This window comes from Lampetra fluviatilis, chromosome 46 (assembly GCF_964198595.1).
Source record: "Lampetra fluviatilis chromosome 46, kcLamFluv1.1, whole genome shotgun sequence".
NCBI classification, from domain to species: Eukaryota; Metazoa; Chordata; class Hyperoartia; order Petromyzontiformes; family Petromyzontidae; genus Lampetra; species Lampetra fluviatilis.
In genome coordinates this window covers 5987533-6010427 of record NC_136320.1, presented here as the reverse complement: position 1 = coordinate 6010427, position 22895 = coordinate 5987533, and the positions used below count along the sequence as shown (strand labels likewise).

General features: G+C 49.7%; 2 protein-coding genes across 5 annotated transcripts; both read left to right on the top strand.

The window, feature by feature from the left end:
• The first annotated feature begins 2323 nt into the window (after window positions 1–2323).
• On the top strand, window positions 2324–8745 carry LOC144947714 (uncharacterized). Of its 2 annotated transcripts, none has more exons than XM_078877025.1 (4): window positions 2324–2766; window positions 4293–4731; window positions 5933–6082; window positions 7803–8745. In XM_078877025.1, exons 2-4 carry the CDS (start codon window positions 4311–4313, stop codon window positions 8324–8326), a joined length of 1095 nt encoding a protein of 364 aa, XP_078733151.1. In that variant the 5' UTR covers window positions 2324–2766; window positions 4293–4310; the 3' UTR covers window positions 8327–8745. The 2 variants fall into 2 exon arrangements, with proteins under 2 accessions (XP_078733151.1, XP_078733150.1); XM_078877024.1 differs by having other exon boundaries at window positions 7800–8745.
• A 4219-nt stretch (window positions 8746–12964) lies between these two features.
• LOC144947712 (uncharacterized) lies at window positions 12965–22895 on the top strand. Of its 3 annotated transcripts, none has more exons than XM_078877023.1 (4): window positions 12965–13298; window positions 15171–15647; window positions 16957–17103; window positions 18096–21750. In XM_078877023.1, exons 2-4 carry the CDS (start codon window positions 15224–15226, stop codon window positions 18806–18808), a joined length of 1284 nt encoding a protein of 427 aa, XP_078733149.1. In that variant the 5' UTR covers window positions 12965–13298; window positions 15171–15223; the 3' UTR covers window positions 18809–21750. The 3 variants fall into 3 exon arrangements, with proteins under 3 accessions (XP_078733149.1, XP_078733148.1, XP_078733147.1); XM_078877021.1 differs by lacking the exon at window positions 12965–13298 and adding an exon at window positions 13474–13765 and having other exon boundaries at window positions 18096–21751; XM_078877022.1 differs by lacking the exons at window positions 12965–13298; window positions 16957–17103 and adding an exon at window positions 13469–13765 and having other exon boundaries at window positions 18096–22895.

Below are 22895 nucleotides of genomic sequence, written 5' to 3'. Positions count from 1 at the left end.
CTAGTTGTAATTACTGGCGAAACGTACTCAGATTGTAAATGTTGTGCCTTGGCTCTCCAATACACCGGTGTGCTGTACTAGTAACGAATTAGCATTTTCTATTTACGTGACAACCCTTACGAGTTGGCTGTGTCGCGTAGTGGCCCAGCCAGGGGATGGCGGGGGCGACGGCCCCTAAACCCTTCTGCCTGTGAGTTTGTCCCTCAGCCCGATCCCCCGGACCCTGCAGCGCTACCTCGTGGGGGCAGCCCAGGCTCCAGTCAACCCGGGACGGGGACGGGCACCTCGGGGGGCTATGTGGTGCCACAGCAGCGAACCCGCTCTGCCGACGCTGCACCTACGACCCCACCACCACCAAGCAGCTTGGCCGACACTGCTCTTCCCTCACTGCCCCCCACATGAACACCCGGACACACCCCCACATAGAGCCTCGCGGGGAAGTCGCCTGGCCCACAGGTTTCACCCAGGAGCCCTTCTCGTGGGGGGGCATTCTCCACGGTTTTCCCTGAGGCCAGGGAATTGACCGAGGCTTTCCCCAGGCTAAATTGCGCTGCGGCGCCGTGAATTAACGTGGAATTACACGGTCACGACGAGGCTACTTAGCCCTGCGGTTAAGACACACACTACACATACAACACACACGGGTCAGCAGGCAGGTAGGGGGCGGAGCCACGAACGGCGGGCCCTCTGATTGGTCGGGAGCTTAGTGGCAAACCTAGATGCGGACGTCCCTGAGGGCAACGGTCCGATCTGATTGGCCGGGAAGGCGAGAGGATCAGCGCCAAATTCTCTTTGATGTAAAAAACAATAAAAGGCGAGGCAAGGTAGAGTTAGTCGTGCTTTATTTTGGTGATTTTCTAAAAGTTTTTTGGTTTGGCCATGTTTGTTTGTTGTAGTACAGAGTTAGACTGATGGCCTTAATCTAAGTTGTCTTGTGGTTGTTGTTTGACTTGCATCCCACTGGGATTTTTGCACAGGGTTGGTGTACGGTGATTTTTCTGCAATATTTTGCTGTCTTTTCTTGGATTTTCCGTTTGCACTTAGTCACATAGTCACTTTAAGATGTTTTCTTGTTCATGTTTTTTTGTTTGTTGCGGTTGCACCCGATTCAAGAGCCGAATGGCTCACAGGGCTATACCTAATAAATGAACTTTGAACTCTCCTCAAGTCAGCGATTGAAGCAGTCAGCCACTGGATCGTCCGTGTGACGAGTATCAGCGCAGACAGGGCCCCGCTCCCAGCGAGAGCTTCATGCAGCCTCGACTTCACGCACATCCGAACCGAACCGTGAGCACGTGAGAGAGAGAGAGTTGGGATTTAGCGTAAAAGCCTCGGGATATTAATTCCAAATAGACAAGGTAGGTCGGGTTTAGACCGTCGGGAGATAGGCTTGCCTTACCCTGTTTAACACGTAGGCTTTCGCGACCAATATTATTCATAATCAAAGTTTTTGGGTTTAGATCGCGTTATTTATAAATGTGTCGTAACCCTCCACCACCCGACACGGCCAATCGGCAAAAAAGTGTCACGTTGACAAAAGACAAATAGTTGACTGCTTTAGCCCGCCGGTGTGTTGAAGCGTGAAACCACAACATTTACAATTTGAGTTGTACGACGTTTCGCTGGTAATTGCATCCAGCATCATCGGGCAATTCGCCAGAATGGTGAGGCTCTGCTCTGTCTCCCGTTCTTATATAGAGCAGCAGCAGGGTGACGTCATCATTAACTCATCATGCCTTACCCTGCTGAATCCGACTGATTCAGGTAATAGGGACTCGCGGAAATAAACTCTAAAGCAGAGGATACCGACGTTGCGTGGTCTCTGTGGTGTTGAGGAGGGCTGGGAGTGGTGTGGTCGCGGTAGAATCGCGCGAGTACACGTGGGATTATTATTCGTGCGGCTATTGTTTAGATTGTGCCCAAGCGTGGTGCGTGAATCTTGTCGCCAGTTACACTGGAGGACGGTTAAAGCATTTATTTAATTCCCCAGTACACAGCAACACTAGTTCGAACACTAAACATCCGCCCCACAGCCCTTTACATCATTTATAGATTTGAAGCTTTCGTGACTGCAAGGATTCGTACTCTTAGGTTTTTTCGGTAAAGTCACGTAGGTAAAAATAAAAATAATAGAAATAAAATGATATAATGATAAAAAATGAAAGTTTTTCTTTTTATTATTTATTTTTACTTCCGTGACTTCACCGAAAAAGCCTTTAAATCATGTTCCAATACAACCCCCCAATCGGCTACGCGTGTGCGCGTGACGTCATTGCCCTCTGACCCCTGACCCCCCGTTCCGCGCGTGTGATTGGTGCGCGGGGTTGCGTGAGTGGCTGAGAAGCGATGGGTAGATTCCAGGCAGCCGCGTGGCAGCCCCTCCCCACCCAGCCCCTCCCCACCCAGCCCCTCCCAGCCCCGCCCTCCCCACCCAGCCCCGCCCTCCCCACCCAGCCCCTCCCTCCCCACCCAGCCCCGCCCTCCCCACCCAGCCCCTCCCTGCACAACGGACGCAATAATCCCTTGTGGCCTGGTGTAACCAGGAGTTTCCTACCAGTAAAACGGCGTTTTAAAGTCACCACGGACGACGCGACGCTTTGTTGAGCGACACTTTGGTGTTCGATCGGGCACGGGGCGGAACGAGACACGCCACTTTGAGCGTTCAACTCGAAGCGAAATAAAAATAAATCTCTCGCGGAAAAGTCATCGCCGCCTCGCCTGGAGTGAAGCCTGCGGCCCAAGGCCTCTGCCGTGCCCTCTCTGTCGGTAAAGACGCGTGTTTGTGTGTGTTTGTGTGTGTGTCTGTCTCTGTGTGTGTCTGTGTGCGTATGTCTGTGGGGAGCGGTGGTGTAGTGGTTAGCGCGCTGCGCTATGAACCAAGTGACCCGAGTTCGATTCCCGCTCACGGCCAACACCAGTGACGGATTATGTGAACCGGTACTGGGCCTCCCCTAGGTCGACCCAGCCTCAAATGAGTACCTGGTGCGGTGTGTAGCAAACATCGCCACTGGGGAGACAAAGGCGGTCGGGTGTGGTGCTGGCCACCCACCCCCTCGTGTGCCGTGCCGGCCTTCATAGGTGCACGCTAACAGCACTTGCCCCAACAGTCTGTTAAGGTTATACGGGGGGCGTCTTTGCCATTCACATTAGAAGCGTTTACTTTTGTTCGGACGGTGAAATAAACGGGGGCTTTTACACGCCACGCTTCTATTATTGCCCCCGTTGTTGTGAGGAGGTTGCCATCGACTGGGCTGGGTTATTTAAACTCCCGTCTTGAGACTGGGCGAGAAGGCCTTTTGGTAGTTTGAGGGAGGTGGTGGTGGTGGTGATGATAGTAATACTCTTTGGTTCTTTCGGTAAAGTCAGGTAGAACATTAATAATACATCACGACGTTTCGATCGCCACACAACAGGCTGCTGAAACATGTCCTTATACTGGTAGGAACCACCTGGTTCCACCAGGCACACGGGATTATTGTGTCCGTCCGTCGTGCATCCAAATATGGGAGGGGTGGGGCTGGGTGGAGTGGGGAGGATGGGGAGGGGCCGGATGGGGTGGGGGTGGGGCTGGGTGGGGAGGGGCTGGTCACCCCGTGGTGTCCTTATAAAACTCAACGTTTAACCTACTCACGCCGGCTTGTGCCCGCCCTCACAGTCGGGCATATTTGCGGAATACACCACTCCGCCGTTGACCCTGGCCATTGACCGAGAAACCCAACGTTCCTACCAGCTCCCTCTGCAGGAATGTGTTAAGACCGTGCGATCTGGATTTGCATGCGGTAGAGCAATGTCTAAATGCAACCATATCTCAAGACGCAGTACAGAAATTGTGCAAAATGTGCTTCCACTGGTTTATTAATTCTATGTGGTAAGAGCCGGTCAAGAGAGGAGGGTCATGAGCCTGGACTCGGCACAGGGGGCATGGAGTCTATAGTACAGGATGCTGAAAAGAGTTCCATACCTGAGGGGCAGCAGAGGAGAATGAGTGAACTCCGTCGTGAATGTTGACTGGGACTCTGATAAAAAGCCTTGGTTTCCGGAATAGAGAGTGTGGAGGGGAGTTGCGTGAGACAAGGAGGGAGAGGTATGGAAGTATGTGGAGGGGAGTAGTGAGACGAGATTGTAGAGGTAGGCAGTTGAGTGCATGAAGGATTTGAAAGGGTGTCAAAAATTCACCGTATCAGTTTTTCAAGCAATATTTACTCTGCACTCATTCCAACAACAGTGAACTGCACACCCAATACAACTCACACAGTACTCATTACCCCCAACCTCATCGTTTAACTCAACAGGCCGTCTCCGGCAACAGCATGGCCTCTGTGGCACAACGCAGACGCAGCAGCAGCGTGGACCCTCATGGGGACTTCCCGGCGTGGCTCGCCTCTCGCGGCATGAAGCTCACGTTCGCCGAGGCCATGGAGCGCGAGCTGGGGATCAGCGACTACGAGGAGCTGCTGGCGTGCGCGCTGGCACCGCAGGTCCGCGTCGAGCTGTTCGCCGCCGCCAAAGAGCGCCTGCCCTTCGCCTTCTACGCTGTGCTGCGCCGCATCGCAGATTCGCTGGTCCACGAGGAAGGGGGCACCGGGGAAGGGGGATCGGTGGCGCTGGGCGGGCTGGTGGAGACGATCGTGGCGATGCTGAGCGCGCTGAGCGACACACTGCACCACGCCGCACAGAGGTTCATCTCGCTGGAGCCTGGGATAGCGGCCGGAGAAGAGCTGTCCCAATCCGGTGGGTGGCGGCGGGTGGGCAAATGGGTCGGCGAATCCAGAGCTAATACCTGGTAACTCGGTTGAATGGCTTTGGACCAGCGTTGGTTAGAGGAATATACAATTCAAAACATATGTACAGTGATCCCTCGTTTATCGCGGTTAATGGGGACCGGAACCCCTCGCGATAGGTGAAAATCCGCGAAGTAGGATTGGCCCCCTAGGAATTTCCGTATATGTGTGTGTGGGTACCAGAATGTTTAAAATATGTATATTTATACTTTATATATATATTTTACTTAGATCTATTTAATTATAAAACCTTAATATTATACATTCACTCTCATACGATACGTATTATGGTGTTCTACACCCACCAATGACAGTAGTATCTTGAGACTTGACTTTAGTAATGACGATGATGACAATGACGACGATGACAGACCTGTGCAGTTCGATGAATGTGATGATGAATGATGATGATGATGGTGTTACTGCACAGGTATAATGAGGGCTTTAAATCAGTTGGAAAAATCCACGATGCACTGAGGCCGCGAAACTTGAACCGCGAAGTGGCGAGGGATTACTGTACAGTCCTTATCTTGTTGTAGATATGTGCCTAAGTAAGCTACGTGCAGTAACATAATTAACAAACTAAATTCCTTCATAAAAAGAAAAAACGACAAGAACTACTTATTTTTTTACGATACAATGACAGTTTTGTTCCCCATTAGCATGTGGGGCTTCGGACTCCTAATGCAAGCATTCGTACATGCAAGCAAAATCTGAACAGTTTGATCTTTTTTAGAGTCTCACAAAGAGACCGAAACATTTTGGTTTGGTTAACGTACGATTTACATTCCTTTCAGGGCCTATAAAGGTTGTGTAATCCCTCGAGTGGATGAATATTTGAGAGGTCTGTTGAAGTAACTTGAGAAGAAATAGTTCTGTGATGGCATCTTCCAGGCTGCTCTGTGGCACAGATTGATGCACTGCCGGCTGCAGAATTGCAAATGAAAATGTCATGACATTGGAAACACCAAGGCAAATCCTTCCAGTGCTGGTTTCATTGGACAACTCTATCTACAGAGCAAGTCTCTAATAGATACAGAGATAACTCGTTGACAGCAGCATAGCAGAAAAAGAAAAAAATAACAGCAAAAGGCAGTAGTTTTATAGCATCGGGTGTTCATCATTGCTCCATGTGCACACCACGTGTTCAGAGAGTGTAAAGAGTGAGATCACGGCGACGGTGGCAGGGGCAGCAACGGGGGAGCCCAGCAGTCCTCTACACCCGGGGGAGGATTGCGGGGTCCTCGAGGATTCTGTGTCGGAGCACCTGGGCTGCGTCCCACAGAACAGCGCACATGGCGGTACGGCAACAGCTCCAGCCACCGGGTAACTTGTGGGTAAATAGATGACGCCAAAAGGTGCCAAAAGGCGTCATCTGGTCCAACACCAATGGAGACTAGGCTCTAAGAAAAGCTGTCTCGGGTGTGGACCAATCAACTTCAAGGACAGTGCATATCATTATCATCATCAGAGTTGATAATTGTTTTTTTACCCTTCTATCTGGCAACAAAACTGACACCTTTTTTTTACAAGGAGTCATGTTTACATAGACCACAATACAAGGCGCCATCTGGTCCAACACCAATGGAGACTAGGCTCTAAGAAAAGCTGTCTCGGGTGTGGACCAATCAACTTCAAGGACAGTGCATATCATTATCATCATCAGAGTTGATCATTGGTTTTTTAACCCTTCTATCTGGCAACAAAACTGACACCTATTTTTTACAAGGAGTCATGTTTACATAGACCACAATACAAGGCGCTATCTGGTCCAACCAATGTGAGACTAGGCTCTAAGGAAAGCTGTCTCGGGTGTGGACCAATCAACTTCAAGGACAGTGCACATTATCAGAGTTATGTATTTTGTTTGCATTATGACTGCAGGTATTGTGGTCTATGTAAACATGGCTCCTTGTAAAAAAAAGGTGTAAGTTTTGTTGCCAAATAGAAGGGTAAAAAAACAATTATATTTTTACTGAGAAATGAGGTTCCAATGGTGTAAATCATCAGAGTTGTTTATTTTTGTTTGCATTTTGACTGCTTGTGTTGTGGTTATTGCAAACATGATGCCTTGTATAAAGGTGTCAGTTTGTGTACCAGATGAAAGGGTAAAATCCTATTACTATATTTTGCCACTGGTTAAGGAGGTCTCATAGTGTAAACCTGTGGGGTCTTTTGGAGCCCGGATCCAGTTGTGTCACGTGGCCAGTTTCAATTAATTGCCAAGGTCACAATGACCCGTATGTAAAGCGGTGTGTTTACACAAGAGACCCCCCCCCCCAGTCTTTCTCCCTCTTTTGCACTACTCGCTACTGGGTACTTATTTCCTCGATTATGGTCTTTGCTATAACATCAGAGTTAAATTTACAATACTGTCAAACTTTGTCAGTCTGCCTTTATTCCCTTTACCTTGTACTTTACCATGTCAACAGTTTCTCCCCGTGGTCGCGTGGATTTTTCTCCGGGTCCTCTGGTTTTTCCCTCCACATTTAGAATCAACATCACGCGTTTTGAGCATTTGGCTGCCATACATTTCCACATGATAAGACACTTTGTTGAGCTATCATTTGTGATAGCAAGGTCGCTTCTGAAAAAGAGCCACATAACTCAGTGGGCCTTACCTGGTAAAATAAAAGAGAGTAACCTTTTTTTTGGTTTCACCAGCTTTGCCGTTCATGATTGTGCGATTGACAAACTTCTTTATTTACCCTCCCCATACAATTCGATGAATTGTCAACAGTTTAAGGTCAGGATTCGAGTACGTATATTTCTTTGTTGTGCGATTGACAAACTTCTTTATTTACCCTCCCCATACAATTCGATGAATTGTCAACAGTTTACGGTCAGGATTCGAGTACGTATATTTCTTTGTTCAGTCTGGCACGTTCCTATTCACACCATTAGCAAGTACTTTGCTGAGTAAGTCGATGCTTGTATTCATAAGTGGAGGAGTCAATTTAAACGAATTAATTTGTTATTTAGCAAGCCCAAATCTCCTCTCCTCTCTCACCCTCCAAGCAGACGTAGTGAAGAGCGAATCTGACAGCCAGCAGCAGCAGCAGCAGGAGGACGTCTCGGCCATGGAGGACCAGGAGCCGCAGAGTGAAAATGAGCCATGGAGCAGGCTCAGCGAGGGGGGCTTCTCTCCCCGTACTGCTGTAGCCGGCGCCTGGAGGCCACAACCGGAAGCCGGCCCCTGCGTCGAAGACGGCTTCCCGCTGGCGCCCAGGCCTGACGGGGCCCTGCTGGGGCCGACGCTCGCTGACGACGGCGCCAACTTGCGTGACGACAGCCAGTGGCCGTACGTGTGCGAGGTCTGCGGCAAGGGCTGCGGTTCACCGTGGCACCTGCGCCAGCACCGTGGCACGCACACCGGAGAGAAGCGCTACGCCTGCGCCGAGTGTGGCAAGGCTTTCGTGCACCACGCCAGTCTGCACCGGCACCGGCGTGCGCACGCCGGCGCAAAGCGCTACCGCTGCGGCCGCTGCGCCAAGGAGTTCCGCTGCGAGGAGACCATGCAGCAGCACCTGCTGCTACACACGTAGCTACGTGCGAGACTTCGGGGCGCTAGGCAACAGACAGGTGCCTGTGGGGGAACACAGAGCCTCCAGCACTGAGAACAGTCGGAGAGGAATCGGGAGGCATCCGATTTTTTACTTATCTGTGGTCAGATTCAGGAACAACAGTCTTGTTGAGTTTCTTGACCGAGTTTATATTTCTTAAAATTAACTTTTGGTGGCTCAATTATAGTTTGTTTTGCTTGCGATGCAGTAGACATGATTAGTAGATCCAAATTGGTTCGATGGAATAGTGCACAGTTGTACGGTTCCACGTATCAAAATTAAGTGTCCGCTGGCATTAAGGGAAAAAAAGGTCATTATTTCTGATCTCGTTAGCGTGATCAGACACTGGTAGTTGCTTTTGCCCTGGGCTGTGCCGTTAATTGATTTGGTTCCCCAAGCCCCCCCCCCCCTCCCCCCCCCCTATATCACGGACGCGCGGTGGGAATTGTGGTAAATTGCAATGCTCAATTTAAATTTTCAATAGTCTGACGCTCCTGTCTGTTTGTGGAGACTTATTGAAAAATACATCACGCTGACACGTTCGTTTTTGCACACAAATCTGGCTGTCGCCTGATGAAGCTAGTTGTAATTACTGGCAAAACGTCGTACTCAGATTGTAAATGTTGTGGCTTGGCTCTCCAACACACCGGTGTGCTGGACTAGTGACGAATTAGCATGTTCTGTTTACGTGACAGCCCTTACGAGTTGGCTGTGTCGCGTAGTGGGCAAGCCAGGGGATGGCGGGGGCGACGGCCCCTAAACCCTTCTGCCTGTGAGTTTGTCCCTCAGCCCGCAGGTGACGAGGGGAGCCGCAGGAACCCCAGAGGACGGAGCCACCCCCCCCCCCCCCCCCCCCGAGACCAGCCACGAGGGCCGGGCGGATCCCCCGGACCCTGCAGCGCTACCTTGTGGGGGCAGCCCAGGCGAGGTGCTCCAGTCAACCCGGGACGGGGACGGGCACCTCGGGGGGCTATGTGGTGCCACAGCAGCGAAGCCGCTCTGCCGACGCCGCACCTACGACCCCACCACCACCAAGCAGCTTGGCCGACACTGCTCTTCCCTCACTGCCCCCCACATGAACACCCGGACACACCCCCACATAGAGCCTCGCGGGGAAGTCGCCTGGCCCACAGGTTTCACCCAGGAGCCCTCCTCGTGGGGGGGCATTCTCCACGGTTTTCCCTGAGGCCAGGGAATTGACCGAGGCTTTCCCCAGGCTAAATTGCGCTGCGGCGCCGTGAATTAACGTGGAATTACACGGTCACGACGAGGCTACTTAGCCCTGCGGTTAAGACACACACTACACACACAACACACACGGGTCAGCAGGCAGGTAGGGGGCGGAGCCACGAACGGCGGGCCCTCTGATTGGTTGGGAGCTTAGTGGCAAACCTAGATGCGGACGTCCCTGAGGGCAACGGTCCGATCTGATTGGCCGGGAAGGCGAGCGGATCAGCGCCAAATTCTCTTTGATGTAAAGAACAATAAAAGGCGAGGCAAGGTAGAGTTAGTCGTGCTTTATTTTGGTGATTTTTGAAAAGTTTTTTTGGTTTGGCCATGTTTGTTTGTTGTAGTACAGAGTTAGACTGATGGCCTTAATCTAAGTTGTCTTGTGGTTGTTGTTTGACTTGCATCCCACTGGGATTTTTGCATAGGGTTGGTGACAGCCCTTACGAGTTGGCTGTGTCGCGTAGTGGCGGGTTTTGACGACACGTTTATATATTTACGCGATCTAACCCAAAAAAACACTAATGGACTTTCGTTTTTGTGTGCAGAATATTTTTGTTGTATATTAACTCAAATCTTAATACATTTAACATGAAAGCCTGCAAACAAGGTTTTTTGTTACATTTCAGGGGATATTCCGGGTGAACTATTCTAAGTGAATATAGTAACTTGGTAATCCATTTGTAGTGGTTTAACGCGCGCCAAGGGGGGTAATTGTAAACATGGTGCTGGTTGGGGACAGTGGGGTCGTATCGGGACATGCTGGTGTTGCTGGGGGACAACGGCTGGACGGAGACGGCCCGTTTGGCAATTATGGGATGCAGGGCAGTGATTGGCCGGTTGTTGTCAGGGACGAGGTGGCGCCTGTAAGTCTGGGAATGGGAACAGGTGGCGGCGGTGGGCGCGGGGCGTTGGGGGGATGCCAGTTAATTAATTGGAAATTACTAGGGACGGGGATAAATACGGGAGCGTCAGAGAAAGACGGGGAGTTGTGCTGGGAGCTGGACGGAGACTGTCGGAGGAGAAGAAGATTTTAGAAGTGTAGGGTAGCAGTGGAGTAGAAGTATAGGGTAGCAGTAGAGACGGAGACGAGGAAAATATGAGAGGTAGAATAGGTTAGCGGTGGAGCAGGGGTAGAAGAGACGAGAGGACGGATAGGCTAGCAGTGGAACGGGGACGAGGGAGACAGTCGGAGTGAGACGGAAAAGCCGAGAGAGAGCGGCTGGAGTGGGACGGAGGAGCAGAGAGGAGAGTCGGGAGAGACAGGAACGGAGCGAGCGAGGCCGGCGAGCGGAGAACGTGCTGGAGAGTGGTGTCGAAATGTGCTGAGTTTGAATATAAAGTGACGACAGAAAAGGAAGTTGTCCGCGTAAAGTTCAGCACTACACATTCATAGATACCACCACTGATTTCTGATAAAAACGAACATACATCTACATATATATAAAAAAGGGAAATTTGTGAATGTGTCTGTTCAAAATGTTTAGCGTACTTCCCGACATGCAACAAACTTGAAATTTGCCATGTGGGTACTTTCCAGACTGTACACCATGCACACATTATTAAAAGCGACTTTTGCATTTTTTGGGGGGGGGGGGGGGGGGGCGCAATAATGCATATATTTTGCACGGCAAATGAGCTGTGACGTCACAGCTGTCAAGTGACCCGTGTGCGGAAGCGTCGGGCAGTGAGCCTGCTGACGTCACGCATCCCCCCCCCCAACCCTCTGCGGTTAAAGTGCCATACAAATGTGTTGCAGGTCTAAGGCGTTCTTCGCGCAGCATTGCTTCATTATTTCAGTCATTTACTGCCGTACGCACCCTGAAAGTTGCGTGTGCAGCAAGCGCGTGTTTGTGTACCTATGGACGCGCGCGTGTTTGTGTGGGGAGCGGTGGTGTAGTGGTTAGCGCGCTCACGGCCACGACCGGTCCTGGGCCTCCCCTAGGTCGACTCAGATGAGTAACTGGTGTGGTGTGTGAACATTGCCACTGGGGAGACAAAGGCGGCCGGGCGTGGTGAATCCCGTGGTTGCAACATCTGAGGATGTGCCGTTCATGCTAAATATTGTAGAAAATATATATTGTATTTTTTTCTGGGGGAAATTAATAGAAAGCCAACTTTTCCTCATTGAAAATATTTCCGCAAATATTTCTTAGTATCGTAAAATATTATACAAAGTTGTGCTGGTTGGCTGGAGGGATGGACGGTTTCGTCCAATAAACGTACGGGCTGCTAAAAAAATATTGGTTAAAATGACAACACGTGTTAACCTAAATGATGAATAAAAGTCGGAAGAAGTGCACATTTTGAAAATAACTTTAAAAAACTAAAATGTCATTACTAGACATTGAGTTCGCGTGAACCCTGCAGACGCTAGGAGGCCGCTCCCGGAACTTTTGTTAATCTGCGCTACCAGCAAAAGCTCAACAATTTCAATTTGTGGTAGATATGTAATCGCATAATCATAATAAAGAGAATTTGTAATAATGACAAAAATACATTGCCATTTCCTCTTGTTTTGTATGTTCTCCACAATTACGCTATTGATTAGTTTGTGTTGTGTATTATTTAGTTTTGCGTCTAGCTAGGGACGTATCTAGCCCATGCGCATCTTCGCAGTTGAGCATTGCTTCAAGCAAGCCTTACTGATGAGCCACTGAATGTCGAAACCTATCCAGAGTTATCCTGTAGTGAACCAACAATGGTTTAAGCCTGACGGCTGATAAGATACTAAATTCCAAAACCGGTCCACATTTATCTTCTATGGAATCAACAATGGTTTAAGCCTGACTGCTAATGAGACGCTGACTATTGAGCCACTGTCGATGCAACTGGTAATGCCGTCCAGAATGTTGCAATGTCATGATGTTGAGGGAGAATGTGGAATTTAAAAGAAATATGTTGATATGCAAATTCCTTTGTCAAGGCGCCCTTCCTCCCTTAACCCAGCTTAAATATACGCTGCCAAGCTTGGTGGTGCTCATTCAGACGCTGTCTTTCCGACAGACCTGTTCTTCACCTGAGGACGGCTGCTTGCGTTGTGGCCGAAACGTCGTGAGAATTGTAATTCATTATGTTTTATTTTTATTATTTCCCTTCTACGTTACTTTACCGAAAGAACCAAGAAGACGAATCCCTGCAGCCACGAAAGCTTTAAATCGAAATTTATTTTATTAAAAAAATCTAAATACAGTACCGCATTCCTCATCAGCTGCCTCCGTGATAACCAACGCATACGGTGGCCGCAAGGTCATGACCACCAAACGCGTTTTGTAATTCACGTGACCCTCCTACACGACAGCGCAGTCATTGCAATAATTATTAGACATTAACAATCGATTTGTTGGTGTTGCTGTCGTAAACGACTGCTATTCACTTGCACAACATACCGTCCGCGTTTAAAACTCTAGAGTGTGTGCGTTTATTTGTTTTAATTCTCTGAAGAAACGTCACCACTTCGTGAGGGCAGTGCTGTTAGTCCGACCCCGGGCACGGCTTCAAGTTATTAATCATTCGATTAAAACGGCGTTTTAAAGTCACCACGGACGACGCGACGCTTTGTTGAGCGAGACTTTGGTGTTCGATCGGGCACGGGGCGGAACGAGACACGCCACTTTGAGCGTTCAACTCGAAGCGAAATAAAAATAAATCTCTCGCGGAAAAGTCATCGCCGCCTCGCCTGGAGTGAAGCCTGCGGGCCAAGGCCTCTGCCGTGCCCTCTCTGTCGGTAAAGACGCGTGCGTGCGTGTGTCTGTGTGTCTATGTGTGTGCGTGTCTGTGTGTGTGTGCCTGTGTGTGTGCGTGTGTCTGTGTGTGTGCCTGTGTGTGTGCGTGTGTCTGTGTGTGCCTGTGTGTGTGCGTGTCTGTGTGTGTGTGCGTGTCTGTGTGTGTGCCTGTGTGTGTGCGTGTCTGTGTGCGTGTCTGTGTGTGTGCCTGTGTGTGCGTGTGTCTGTGTGTGCCTGTGTGTGTCTCTATGTGTGTGTGTGTCTGTGCGTGTGTCTGTGTGTGCCTGTGTGTGTCTCTATGTGTGTGTGTGTCTATGCGTGTGTGTGTGCGTGTGTTTGTGTGTGTCTGTGTGTGCGTCTGTGTGCATCAGCCAGTCATCTTGGTCATCTCGGTCAGTCGACCTGTGGCACCTGCTGGGTCTGCCCCGTGACCTGCCAGCGGGCGTTCGAAACTTCACGTGGCCTCAAGGTGCACTTGGCCTGGCACAAGCGTCGTGGTGACGTCGCCGCCACTTAGTGGCGAATGGCGGTTGTTGTTGTCTGTGTTTGTGTGTGTCTGTGTGCGTGTGTGTTTGTGTGTACGTCTGTGTGTGTGTGTCTGTGTGTGCGTGTGTCTGTGTGTGCGTATGTCTGTGTGTGCGTCCTGGGGAGGGGAAATCCCTCAGCCAGGAAAACATCATGGCACAAAGTGGGGATAACCCTGCTGAGGCTGCGGTGCCTCAAATATTGGAAGAGGTCACCCCCTGTGAGTGGCTGGCTGAGGTGCCATCTGTTGAGGAAGTACTGAAGGCGATCCGGAGTCTGAAACCAGGAAAGGCACCGGGCAAAGATGATCTCCCAAGCGAAATGCTGAGGGAGGGTGGCGTTTGTGCACAGACTGCCCTATATGACATCATGACAACAGTCTGGACCACTGGACGGGTTCCGCAGGATTGGAAGGATGCCCTGGTGTTCCTCCTCTTTAAGAAGGGGGACCGCACAGACTGTAACAACTACAGGGGCATCTCACTCCTCAGTGGGCCAGGAAAGGTCCTGGCAAGGATTATTCAACATCGCTTTGCCAGGCACACTGAGGAGAGGCTTGCGGAGCCCCAATGCGGTTTCAGGAAAGGGCGGTCCTGCACAGATGCCATATTTTCTGCCCGTCTGCTACAGCAGAGGTGGAGGGAATTCCAACAAGACCTACATCTCTGCTTTATTGACCTGGTCAAGGCTTATGATACCATCAGTAGGCCTGGGCTCTGGGTTGTTCTTCGTGCTTTCGGAGTCCCTGACCCTCTGCTCACGATCATTAAGGACCTTCATGGTGGTGAGCGGGCCCGGGTAAAACTACGTGGCCGGGAGTCAGAGCCTTTCCCTGTACAACTTGGGGTGCGACAGGGATGTCCTCTGGCTCCCACATTATTTAACATCTATTTTGACCTCGTAGTTCGTGAAGCCTTCAATAGCTGTACTGGGGGAATTTTCATTTGGTACAGATATAATGGGAGGCTGATCGACGCCCTGGTGCAGTCAAGGGATGGCTCCCTATTGGTCAACCACGTTATGTATGCCGATGATTTGGTAATAGCTGCTCATTCAGAAGAGGAGTTGGAGATGCTGCTGCTGAGACTGGAGCGTGCCACTAAGAGGTGGGGCCTTACCATCAGCCCCACCAAAACTAAGCATGGGAGTACGTGGAGGGGAGTAGTGAGACGAGATTGTAGAGGTAGGCAGTTGAGTACATGAAGGATTTGAAAGGGTGTCAAAAATTCACCGTATCAGTTCAAGCAATATTTACTCTTGATTACACTCATTCCAACAACAGTGAACTGAATACCCAATACAACTCGCACAGTACTCATTACCCCCAACCTCATCGTTTAACTCAACAGGCCGTCTCCACCTGCAACCTCACCCTCACAGTGGGGGTGGCCGCGGCAACAGCATGGCCTCTGTGGCACAACGCAGACGCAGCAGCAGCAGCGTGGACCCACATGGGGACTTCTCGGCGTGGCTCGCCTCCCGCGGCATGAAGCCCACGTTCGCCGAGGCCATGGAGCGCGAGCTGGGGATCAGCGACTACGAGGAGCTGCTGGCGTGCGCGCTGGCACCGCAGGTCCGCGTCGAGCTGTTCGCCGCCGCCAAAGAGCGCCTGCCCTTCGCCTTCTACGCTGTGCTGCGCCGCATCGCAGATTCGCTGGTCCACGAGGAAGGGGGCACCGGGGAAGGGGGATCGGTGGCGCTGGGCGGGCTGGTGGAGACGATCGTGGCGATGCTGAGCGCGTTGAGCGACGCACTACATCACGCCGCACAGAGGTTCATCTCGCTGGAGCCTGGGATAGCGACCGGAGAGGAACTGTCCCAATCCGGTGGGTGGTGGTTTTTCTCGAAAACATTTCTGCAGAAGTCCCATAAGCTTATAGCAAAACTTTCATTTTTGTATGGGTGGTCAAAAATATTTCCATCTGTGTCATTGTATTGGTCACCATCTACCATAAAGGCACACCATTAATATCAAACAGACAATAACTACTTTTTTTTACGATACAATCACAGTTTTGTTCCCCATTAGCATGTGGGACTTCGGACTCCTAATGTTTTCTTGCAGCATTTGTACATGTGTAGTGCCATAAGAGGGGCCACTGTGCCAGCCCAAGAGGGGAGGGGCTGCTGGGGGCTCTGGGATCCTAGACAGATAAGCCTCAGCGCTAGGATCCCAGGCAACCCAGACGCTTAAGCCCCTTGGCGCCACCAACGGGGGGGCTGTGTGTGCTCTGTGGGATATCTGGGGGCGCACACAACCCCACCCCGCGTTGGGGACGAGGCATAAAAGGGCAGCTCCCTGGCCGATCGGGGCCAGTCGGAGCTCAAGACCCAAGACCCGCCAGCCAGCCAGCTTAGGACCCTGGACCCCCTCGTCCCGCTTGTCCTTGTAAGGGCCGGGACGCTGTGAGGGCCAGTGGTGGGACTCTGGGACTCCCGGCTCTACGTCCTTGTAAGGGCGAGATCCGAGGAAGCCAGAGTTCAGACCTGCACCTTGGCTCGGTCGGGTCAATTAGCCTCCCCTAGGGTAATCGTAGCCGGAGGACCCCAGAGCGTAGCCAGAGTAGTGTATCTAGGCTGTGTACCTAGGCTGTGTAACCTAGGCTGTAACAGAGTATCAGGACTGTTGGAGTGTTGAATTGGAATAAAGACGTTACCTCTACAAGTCTCTCCGGAACCCATTACACATGCAAGCAAAATCTGAACAGTTTTATCTTTTTTAGAGTCTCACAAAGAGACCGAAATATTTTGGTTTGGTTAACGTACGATTTACATTCCTTTCAGGGCCTATAAAGGTTGTGTAAATCCTCAAGTGGATGAATATTTGAGCGGTCTGTTGAAGTAACTTGAGAAGAAATAGTTCTGTGATAGCATCTTCCAGGCTGCTCTGTGGCACAGATTGATGCACTGCCGGCTGCAGAATTGCAAATGAAAATCTCATGACATTGGGAACACCAAGGCAAATCCTTCCAGTGCTGGTTTCATTGGACAACTCTATCTACAGAGCAAGTCTCTAATAGATACAGAGATAACTCGTTGACAGCAGCGTAGCAGAAAAAGAAAAAAACAGCAAAAGGCAGTAGTTTTATAGCATCGGATGTTCATCATTGCTCCATGCGCACACCACGTGTTCAGAGAGTGTAAAGAGTGAGATCACGGCGACGGTGGCGGCAACAACGGGGGAGCCCAGCAGTCCTCTACACCCGGGGGAGGATTGCGGTGTCCTCGAGGATTCTGTATCGGAGCACCTGGGCTGCGTCCCACGGAACAGCGCACATTGGGGTACGGCAACAGCTCCAGCCACCCAGTAACCTGTGGGATCTTTTGGAGCCCGGTTACAGTTGCGTCACGTGGCCAGTTTCACTTGATTGCCAAGGTCACATTGACCCGTATGTAAAGCGGTGTGTTTACACAAGAGACCCCCCCCCCCCCCCAGTCTTTCTCCCTCTTTTGCACTACTCATTACTCGGTACTTATTTCCTCGATTATGGTCTTTGCTATAACATCAGAGTTAAATTTACAATACGGGTAGTCCCCGACTTACGATGGTCCGACTTACGATATTTCGATCTTACGCTGGCGATAGCGATATGACAAAATTGTAAGATATTTAAAATTTTGCGCGGCAGGCAAACGCAGCAGCGTACGAGGTACGATGCTGCTTACGATATTTTCGGCTTACGATGGGGTTGTCGTAACGCATCTCCATCATAAGTCGGGGACTACCTGTACTGTCAAAGTTTGTCAGTTTGCCTTTATTCCCTTTACCTTGTACTTTACCATGTCAGCAGTTTCTCCCCGTGGTCGCGTGGATTTTTCTCCGGGTCCTCTGGTTTTTCCCTCCACTATTAGATTCAACATCAATTTTTTTGAGTATTTGGCTGCTTTCCACATGATAAGACACTTTGTTGAGCTATCATTTGTGATAGCAAGGTCGCTTCTGAAAAAGAGCCACATAACTCAGTGGGCCTTACCTGGTAAAATAAAAGAGAGTAACTTTTTTTTTAGTTTCACCAGATTTGCCGTTCATGATTGTGCGATTGACAAACTTTTTTATTTACCCTCCCCATACAATTCGTTTAATTGTCAACAGTTTAAGGTCAGGATTCGAGTACGTATATTTCTTTGTTCAGTCTGGTACGTTCCTATTCACACCATTAGCAAGTTCTTTGCTGAGTAAGTCGATGCTTGTATTCATAAGTGGAGGAGTCAATTTAAACGAATGAATTCGTTAGTAAGCCCAAATCTCCTCTCCTCTCTCACCCTCCGAGCAGACGTAGTGAAGAGCGAATCCGATGGCCAGCAGCAGCAGGAGGATGTCTCGGCCATGGAGGACCAGGAACCGCAGAGTGAAAATGAGCCATGGAGCAGGCTCAGCGAGGGGGGCTTCTCTCCCCGTACTGCTGTCGCCGGCGCCTGGAGGCCACAACTGGACGCCGGCCCCTGCGTCGAAGACGGCTTCCCGCCGGCGCCCAGGCCTGACGGGGCCCTGCTGGGGCCGCCGCTCGCCTACGACGGCGCCAACTGGCGCGACGACAGCCGGTGGCCGTACACGGACTCTTCTGCCGACCGCACATTCCTCTACGACGGCGGCGGCGGTGGCGGCGGTGGTGGTGGCCTCAACCCGCCCTCCATGGTCTTCCGCTACCGCTTCTTGTGGCGGCAGCAGCAGCAGCAGCGACGGCGGCAGCAGCAGCAGCTGCAGCAGGTGCAGCAGGTGGGGGTGGATGGCGCGGAGAGGCCGTACGTGTGCGAGGACTGCGGCAAGGGCTTCGGTTCACCGGCGCACCTGCGCCAGCACCGTGGCACGCACACCGGAGAGAAGCGCTACGCTTGCGCCGAGTGTGGCAAGGCTTTCGTGCACCACGCCAGCCTGTACCGGCACCGGCGCGGGCACGCCGGCGCAAAGCGCTACCGCTGCGGCCGCTGCGCCAAGGAGTTCCGCTGCGAGGAGAGCCTGCAGCAGCACCTGCTGCTACACACGTAGCTACGTGTAAGACTTCGGGGCGCCAGCCTGTGGGGGAACACAGAGCCGCCAGCACTGAGAACAGTCGGAGAGGAATCGGGAGGCATCCGATGTTTTACTTTTCTGTGGTCAGATTCAGGAACAACAGTCTTGTTGCGTTTCTTGACCGAGTTTATATTTCTTGATTTAAAGCTTTCGTGACTGCAGGGATTCATATTCTTGGTTCTTTTGGTAAAGTCATGTAGAAGGGAAATAATAAAGTAATATTAATATAAAACAATAAAAAATTCTCAAGACGTTTCGACTGCAACACAAGCAATCATCAGGTGTGAAATCCACAGAAATTTTTTTTGTGGATTTCACACATGATGAAAATTTTCTTTCTGTGGATTTCACACCTGATGATGATTGCTTGTGTTGCAGTCGACACGTCGTGAGAATTTTTGTTTTATATTATTATTTTATTATTTCCCTTCTACGTGACTTTACCGAAAGAACCAATAATATGAGTTTATATTTCTTAAAGATTCATTTTTAATAGCTCAATTATATATTGTTTTGCTTGCGATGCAGTAGACATGATTCATAGATCCAAATTGGTTCGATGGAATAGTGCACAATTGTACGGTTCCACGTATCAAAACTAAGTTTCCGCTGACATTAAGGGGAAAAAGGCCATTATTTATGATCACGTTAACGTTTTTCCACAATATCAGTGGAAAGGTGCACAGTGGTATGAAATATCACGCAACTGATACTGCTTAACCGGGTTGATGACATGCGTTCATACAGGAGCAAAGAAGCTCGGTTCAATGCACTACGCGAAAATGCTCGAGTCCTCAACCGTACTGCCAGACGGGACCGGTGGTTCATAATATTTGGACCTCGGTCCACGTTTCTGCGTTGACTATGCACGTGAAGGCACACACCCCTCGGAAGAGGGTCGGTGGATCAAGACAGATTTGTAAAACTCTCCACAACCACGGGGTTGTGAGGTGACCAGGAGATGGTAGTACAGCAAGTTTGGTTCGTCGACCTCGTGGACTTTTCCGTGATACCCTTACGAGTGAAGTGGGTTTTCTCCGGGTGCGCCAGTTTCCTCCCATACTCAAAAACACTCCGTTGAAACGGGTGGCTCAGAGGTCAGAGCACTGAGCTTGGCACTGCTGATTTCCTAGTTTAGTAAGATAATGGTCTAAACTTGATAATTGTTTTTTTACCCTTTTATCTGGCAACAAAACTGACACCTTTTTTACGAGGAGTCACGTTTGCATAGACCACAATACCTGCAGTCATAATGCAAACAAAAAACATAACTCTGATAATGTATGCACTGTCCTTGAAGTTGATTGGTCCACACCCGAGACAGCTTTCTTTAGAGCCTAGTCTCACATGGTGTTGGACCAGATGACGCCAAAAGGCGCACAACTCAAAGACAATGCACAATCAGAGTATGAGAGCTCGGGGTAAGCATTTACACCATTGGTACCTCATTTGCCAGTAAAAAATATGATAAATTATCACATATCATATTTGGTCACCAAGTTTGTTGTCCGACCCCGCACCTCCGATTAGCACGGTTGGCCACGTAAAGAAGTTCAAAATACAATAATTGCACGGAAAAAAACCGATCACATTCATTTGGTTCTGCACTTCATTTGGCAAAATTCCCTATTGGTTTGACGGTCATGCAACGAAAATTGCACCAAGTGGCAGGGTGGGTGGCAAGGTGCTGTCCGCTAATGTGCCTATCAGATGCAGCTCTTGCGATACCCGCATCCATGGGCCATTCTCGAACATGAAGGGTAGCAACTACTGCGGGCGATCCAAATGGATACTTTGTCTTATGATGTGGCGCGCTGATAGCACAATCGCGATTAAACTGGGGAGGGGGGGATAACAATCTTGAAAGGACATCGCCACAGAGCCCTTGGGAACGCGGGTTCATAGTGGGTTTTTTTTTACGTCAAAAGTTTTAGAGGTTGGCCAAGATTGCCAGCGACTGCCGAAACCACAAACCCCTTTGAAGATTGTCGATCACAGTTAAAACTGACCCCCAACTGGTTTATCGCTTAATCATTGTGCTGCTTACAATGTCTATAAATATGGCGATCATGATCACTGCTGGGCGAGTTTGGGGAAAAGAATCAAGGGTGGAACCTGCTGGGTTTGCGTATGCCTAACGCGTCTACTCATCTTCTTGGTTCTTTCGGTAAAGTCACGTAGACGGCTGCTTGCGTTGTGGCCGAAACGTCGTGAGAATTATTTTATGATGTTTTATTTTTATTATTTTATTACTTCCCTTCTACATGACTTTACCAAAAGAACCAAGAAGATGAATCCCTGCAGTCACGAAAGCTTTAAATCGAGTCTACTCATGGCTGCACAGCGCCGTCCACACTTTGGAAACATCTAGTCTCGCTTTGCAATTTTTTTTCAACTCCCTGCTGCTTTTTTTTTACATTCAGCCGATGAAGCACTTGACAAATGGTAATGTCTTAAATGAGTACAAAGAAAATACCAAGATTGGTCAAATTATTTATTTTGTGTAATAAACATACTAAAACTATTTTGAAGTTGTGTTTGTCGCAGGTGTAATACAGACTTCTATTGCCCGCACAGTGAACGATGTCAACATTTAGAATTTTCATAATCACATGGTAACTTGAAAGTACATCGATATGTGACAGAAGCTTGCAGCTTAGAGGTAATCCCCAATGCCGATTTAAACAGCATATTGCTATAGAGTAGTGCAGCATTATCAGCTATTCATAGTGTAAACTTATCGGTTTTTGATGGGCATTAATTTTCGAATGCTAAACTTGACAATGGGACATTCAACGACACTGTCAATACATTCATATTCATCGTCTTTTCACAATTGTTAAATCGATGGTTATGCATTTTTTAAAAATCTAACCACCTTTATCATGAACGCTGCCTCGTGTCAAAATGTACTGTCGTCGGCAACACGTTTCTGTCAATTGCTCTTCGCCTAGAGCAAGAACGACGTTACAATGCACAGCCTCCTGTCAACTAACTGCTGGATAAAGCCCTATCCATGCTCCCGTGCCAGCTGTGGGGTTGACCATAGTTCACATTGGGTCAGTCAGCAAAGAACAAGGGGTTGAGGCCGGTCATATACAAGTCGTCACCGATGTTATCTGTGTCCGAGAATCAAAACTCCATTCACCGGGTTCTTTGCACCAATCCACTGCAACACCACTTCTGAAAGTGGCGAGCACTCCGCTGGGGGACAACGGAGATGTCGCGTCAAGAGCAGCAGCTGGCCGCGTGCAACATATCGACAGCGTGGAAACTGGGGAAAGACAGCGCAAGACAGGTCCCCGTGGCATTCCTCCGTGCTTCATGAGTGCATTGTCTTTGTGCTGTTCGCATTTTGGCGTCCTCTGGTCTAACACTGTTTGATACTTGGCTCTAAAGAAAGCTGTCTCTGGTGTGGACTAATCAGTTTCAAAGACAATGCATATACTACCGGAGCATGTTTTTTGCTTGCATGTTCACCACATGTACGTGTGGTTAATACAGACAGGATTCCTTTAAGATGTTTTAACATCTTAACACAAACGATTTTATTGCCAGACAGGGTAAAAACCTTTTATATTCATATTGGCGTTGGAACTATTTGAAAGCTGCTGGGAAGTGCATAGCGCCATGGAAGGCGCCCTTCAAGCGGCAATCGGGGTTAGCTTCTTGCGAGAGCTCAGAGGTCACTGCTCCCATCAGTCTAGCCAGCCATATGAAGACACACAGAGGTGAGAACTAACCTCTTGGGCAGTCATCACCAATCCGAGGCGACAGCCAACAAGATGTTTTATTAGTAGGCAGAGTTAGAATGGCAAAGATGGGGATATGTTTTCAGCTTTACCTTGTGCACCACTGCCAGTGCATTCCATCACACGGTATTCCATAAAACCGTCTTGTGCATATAACACTAAACACAGCCTCTGGATGTCATCTGTTCCCACGCCGAGCCACTCACTGCGTCAAAAACACTTGTACCGACTGCCAAAGTTCACAATGGTTGTAGAGAAAACCGCTTTTGAAGGATTAATAAAAACATTTTAAGCTCATCCTTCAGCATTTG